Source organism: Puma concolor, chromosome E2 (genome assembly GCF_028749965.1).
Source record: "Puma concolor isolate L17-30 chromosome E2, mPumCon1.1.hap2, whole genome shotgun sequence".
NCBI lineage: Eukaryota > Metazoa > Chordata > Mammalia > Carnivora > Felidae > Puma > Puma concolor.
In genome coordinates this window covers 28916709-28921626 of record NC_141681.1, presented here as the reverse complement: position 1 = coordinate 28921626, position 4918 = coordinate 28916709, and the positions used below count along the sequence as shown (strand labels likewise).

At 50.6% G+C, this 4918-nt stretch overlaps 1 protein-coding gene across 1 annotated transcript; it reads left to right on the top strand.

The window, feature by feature from the left end:
* Positions 1–3107: 3107 nt before the first annotated feature.
* On the top strand, positions 3108–4093 carry LOC147573444 (metallothionein-1). The gene is made up of 3 exons (XM_086689395.1): positions 3108–3246; positions 3554–3619; positions 3817–4093. The coding sequence occupies exons 1-3, from the start codon at positions 3219–3221 to the stop codon at positions 3906–3908; spliced, it is 186 nt and encodes a 61-aa protein (XP_086545521.1). The 5' UTR covers positions 3108–3218; the 3' UTR covers positions 3909–4093.
* The last annotated feature ends 825 nt before the right edge of the window (positions 4094–4918 follow it).

Sequence of the window (4918 nt, the reverse complement as noted above, 5' to 3'; positions counted from 1 at the left end):
GATGTTTACCAGTACATTCCACAGGCATCCTGACTGAGCATGGGGTTCAGGACGGGTTCCCCAGAGGAAGTGATGTTTCCACAGGACCTTAGAGTAAATGCTATGAGAACAGCCTGTCCTTGCCCGCCTCCTCACTGAACTCCCGGCTGCAGCAACCAGCATACCCTAAGTTGCCAGGAACCTTCCAGCGACCAGAGGTTGCTGACTCCTCTGATGACACACTCTGGGCATTCCCAGGATGATGATCTAAGGTCCGTTACCCAGAAGCCAGACACACTTGAGCAAGGGAGCTGGGTGTGCCTGCTCAGAGAGGAATTTGGCTGCTACCTCCATTCTTCTCCTCAAAGCACACTGGGGAAGAAATTTCTTGTGGGGTTTTCCCTCCCAAATGCTCCAGGGCGGTGCTAACTTTCCAACTGGCTGCTTCTTCTGCAGGCTGGAGTACAACTCCTTCCCCTCCCCTGCCTGGCAAAGACCTTCTGGCCTTCCTTACCTACCTCCTCCCAGACTGGACTGACTTTCTTCTTCTCTGTTCCCCCTGGCCCTGAATGAACCTCCATCCTAGCCATGACCCTGGTGTCACTTTTCCCTATGCACTCACGGGGCCGCTCCCATGACTATGAGTTTCCTGAGCACCAGGCTTGTAGTTTCTTGATCCTTACTTTCCCTTGTTGATGTCTACCTTTCAATGATCTACCCTTAGCAGCTGCTGGATGTTTTGATTTGAATCACTAGGCTGTGCTATGCACTAGCTCTGTGACACTGGGCAAGTTACTTAACCTCTCTGGGCCACCATTTCCTCCTCTTTAACATAAGACTAAGGGGGTTGGGGCGCCTGGGTGGCTCAGTCAGCCGAGTGGTCAACTTTGCTCAGGTCGTGATCTCGCAGTTCGTGAGTTCGAGCCCCACGTCAGGCTTGCTGCTGTCAGCGCAGAGCCTGCTTTGGATTTTGTTCCCCACCCCCGCACCCCGATCCCTCTCCTGCTTGCTCTCTCTCTCTCTCTGTCTCTCAAAAATAAACATTAAAAAATAAAATAGGACCAAGAGATAGTCCTTATGTTGCAGAACTTTTTACCTCAATACCTGGGGTTCATTGTCTCCCCACTCTGAAGTATGAAGAGATGCACACAAAATGAGCAGCAAAAGGGATGCCTGGGTGGCTCAGTCAGTTAAGCGTCTGACTTCGGCTCAGGTCCTGATCGGCTCAGGACCTGATGAACCCGGTTCATGGGTTCAAGCCCCGCGTTGGGTTCTGTGCCGACAGCTCGGAGCTTGCTTCGGATTGTGTCTCCCTCTCTCTTTCTTCCCCTCCCCTGCTCACGCTCTGTCTCCCTCTGTCTCAAAAATAAATAAACATTTAAAAAATTTTAAAAACACACACACAAAATGAGCAGCAAAATGTATTAGAGTATAAGATCAGAAAGGAAAAATAGTAGGAAAGCTCTCTTTACAGAGAGGAGGCATTCGAGGGTGAATACCATGACTATAGGTAAGGGTCCTTGTTTTGTAAGGTTCTGGTTGCCCCCCACTTCCCTCTTGTTCCTTCTCAGGTTCTACCCTTATTGGTTTGATAGCTCTAGGTGCTGTGTTGTCCATTCCTGATTGGCTCAATTCCATGGTATGAGGGGTGGTCTATGGCCATACTGTTCCTTGTGAGTCATAGGTTTTACGGTCTACTCATTTTTAGTCAGATCTTTTGTCAAATTCCTGGGAAACCTGAGGGGGAGTAGGTGGTGTCTGTTACATTCCTTAAAAAAAGATTTTTTTAATGTTTATTTATTTTTGAGAGAGAGAGAGAGAGAGAGAGAGAGAGAGACCATGAGCGGGGGAGGGGGCAGAGAGAGAGAGGGAGACACAGAATTTGAAACAGGCTCCAGGGTCTGAGCTGTCAGCACAGAGCCCAATACAGGGCTCGAACTCTGAACAGCAAGATCATGACCTGAGCTGAAGTTGGACACTTCACTGACTGAGCCACCCAGGCACCCCTGTGTCTGCTACATTCTTAGGAGGAAACTTTCGCCCGAAGGGTTTGCTGCGGTCAGACACTTCCAGCATTGTTCCAAAATAAGTTTTTTTCCCCACCCAGTGACTTCAGGTCCTAATCTTTCCGTCTCTCTGCCTATTTTATCCGATCTTTCCCTATCCTACTTACCTCGTAGGGTTGTTAAAAAACAAAATTCAACTGGGTTAATTTGAAGATCTAATTGGCTTTATTAAGTGACTCATGAATCAGTATCCCATCTTGCAAGTAAGGGGGAGTTCGGAGGAGTTGTACAAAATGGAAAGTTTTTATAGGAAAGAAAGTGGGGCAAGAAAGTCATGAGCAAAGGAAAAGAAAGGATTGTTTTAGGCAAGGTCACCTTCCTTAGGTGGAAGGGCAGGGTGGATTCATTCATCCTCCTTTGGGAAATAGAGAGGGCCCCTGTGACAGATTGCCTCATTGGCGCTGATCAGAAAATTCCTCATTGACCCTTAAGACTTACACTTATGGGGAAGGTTAAAACTGCAGTTTAGGTTAGGTATTTAGCCCCCGTTTGGTGACTTGGCCTAAGGGACACCATTTGGGGTCAGTAGTTTTCTTTTTAGCAGTTGTTATGGGGTTAAATGAGAGCCCGCACAGAACACGCTCACTAGCTCACTACACTCCGTAGCACACAATAAAGCACTCTATATACATTGCCTAGATAGGTTGTCCATAACCATCCCATGGGCTTACCGTGCTGTGACACAATTATTAAGTCTTGACAGGTACAAAGAGGTTTTTGTAATCTGGTCTTCCAACAGATTTTTCTGTCCAGGAGGGGGCCCCACGACCCGCTCCGCACCCCTCTACCCCAGCTTTCCCCCGCCCCCCAAACATCTCGAGTTCAAGCACAGGCCAGGGGGCAGGGTGCCGGGCGCAGGGCCCAGCGGCCCGGGACGCGGTGTCCCGGCTCTGCACCCGGCCCTCCCGCACGTGGTGGCCCGCGGCGTACGGAGGCGGTTTCTGGGAACCGGGGCCGGCGGCCGTGCGCACAGCCCCGTGCGCCGCGCGGCCGCCGGTGATTCAGCGCGGGGCGTGTGCAGGCGGCGGCCGCACGGGGCGGGCTTTTGCACTCGCCCCGGCTCCTTCCCGCTATAAAGGCGGCCCTCCGCGCTGCGCTCCACCACGCCTCTTCTGAGCGCCCAGCCACTTCTCTGCAACCGTCTCCGGACTCCAGCTACCGCTTCTTCTCGCCATGGATCCTGACTGCTCCTGCGCCACCGGTAAGCTCGGGTTCGGGGCCGCGCGTCGGTTGTAGAGCCAGAGAAGCAATCTCTGACGTCCCCTTCTGTTCTTGATCACTCACTTTCGGGGTGCTAACTGCCCCTCCCCAGAGCCTCTCGGTGTACCTCTCTCTAGGCTAATCGAGCCCCGCTCCTACCGACAAGGGGTCGGACTTCATGGCCTGTCCGGGTTCCCACGGGCAGGTTGTGGAACTGAGACTCAATCCCCCGGCTGCCAGCACCCATTCCCGCGTTCGAGTCCTCCCCAGGGACGGTTCGGTTCTCACCGCTGCCTTTCTCCTTGCAGGTGGCTCCTGCTCCTGCGCCGGCTCCTGCAAATGCAAAGCCTGCAGATGCACCTCCTGCAAGAAGAGTGAGTGCCATCTTTTCTCGTACACCCCCTACCCACCGCCACCCCTAGCCCATACTCCAAGGGGAGTTAAAACAGGATAGTTGATGGCTCTTCCTCGGGAAAGGTGCTGCCTCCACGATGGGCCCCATAGGGGAGGACCGGAATCACTCATCCTTTGTGCCCAGCGCTCATCTCTGCCTCCTCCTTCCCTTTCACAGGCTGCTGCTCCTGCTGCCCCGTGGGCTGTGCCAAGTGTGCCCAGGGCTGCATCTGCAAAGGGGCATCGGACAAGTGCAGTTGCTGCGCCTAATGTCCGGGAGAGCCCGTCCCCGATGTAAATAGAGCAACGTGTACAAACCTACAGGGTTTTTTTGGTTTTTTTGGGGGTTTTTTTGGTATTTCTTGTTTTCTTTTTGGTACAAACCTGATCCGTTTGCTACATTCCTTTTTTTTTCCTATAAAATACGTGAATTATAATAAAAGTTGTTAAATTTTTTCTCGCTTCTGTTTTCCTTTGCGTGCCCAGGAGGGCTGGGGTAGCGGATTGGACTGGAAGTGCAGAAACCTGGGTTCTGTCCACAAATGTTAGTCCCTAATAGACTGAGTGCCTTAAGGCAAGTCACGTTACATCAACGAGATTAACTTTCTGTAAAATAGAAGAGCCAGAGGATATAAAGGCATGAGGACTGATCGGTCCGTCTGTTATCATGTCAAGCGTTGATGGCACAGAAACTTCTCAATCCAGAATTTATTTCTTTAATTATAAGTAATCTCTAAGCCCAAGGTGGGGCTCAAACCTCCTACCTGAGATCAAGAGTCACATGCTCTAGGGACTGAGCCAGCCAGGTGCCCTGTCAATCCAGAATTTCTCATGCTCCATGGTTTCTCTGCCCAACCTCGGATCCTCACCAGATTTTAGGCTTGAAAAGTGACTAAAGGGAATTGGAAAACAACTTCTCACCTGTTTGAATCCTACATGGGTAGTTTTTACTTTCTATGCATCACAGACTAAACCTTGGTAAAAATAAATTAATTTTACAAAAATGCCATAAAAGAACAATATGAAGCTCATGTATTTAGATTGGACACACATAGTTTCAATAAATACATGAAGAACAAAATTAGAGATTTTAAAACACTGCGCATATATATGTTCACTGAAGGTGTTCACTGAGCACTAGAAACAATTCACAAATTCCCCAGTGCTGTGGACCACACACACCTGAGTAGCTATGTCCTGGATGTCCTTCCCCACAGAGAACTTGGCTTGCTCCCTGCCACTGTGCCACTGACAGGACACCCAGTACCCCTGAGAGCTCC

Bases quoted from the DNA above. Each gene is read 5' to 3' on its own strand.
- LOC147573444 (XM_086689395.1), top strand. From the start codon at position 3,219: ATGGATCCTGACTGCTCCTGCGCCACCG. The intron at 3,247-3,553 runs GTAAGCTCGGGT...TTCTCCTTGCAG, and splicing joins TGACTGCTCCTGCGCCACCG to GTGGCTCCTGCTCCTGCGCC. The intron at 3,620-3,816 runs GTGAGTGCCATC...TCCCTTTCACAG, and splicing joins ATGCACCTCCTGCAAGAAGA to GCTGCTGCTCCTGCTGCCCC.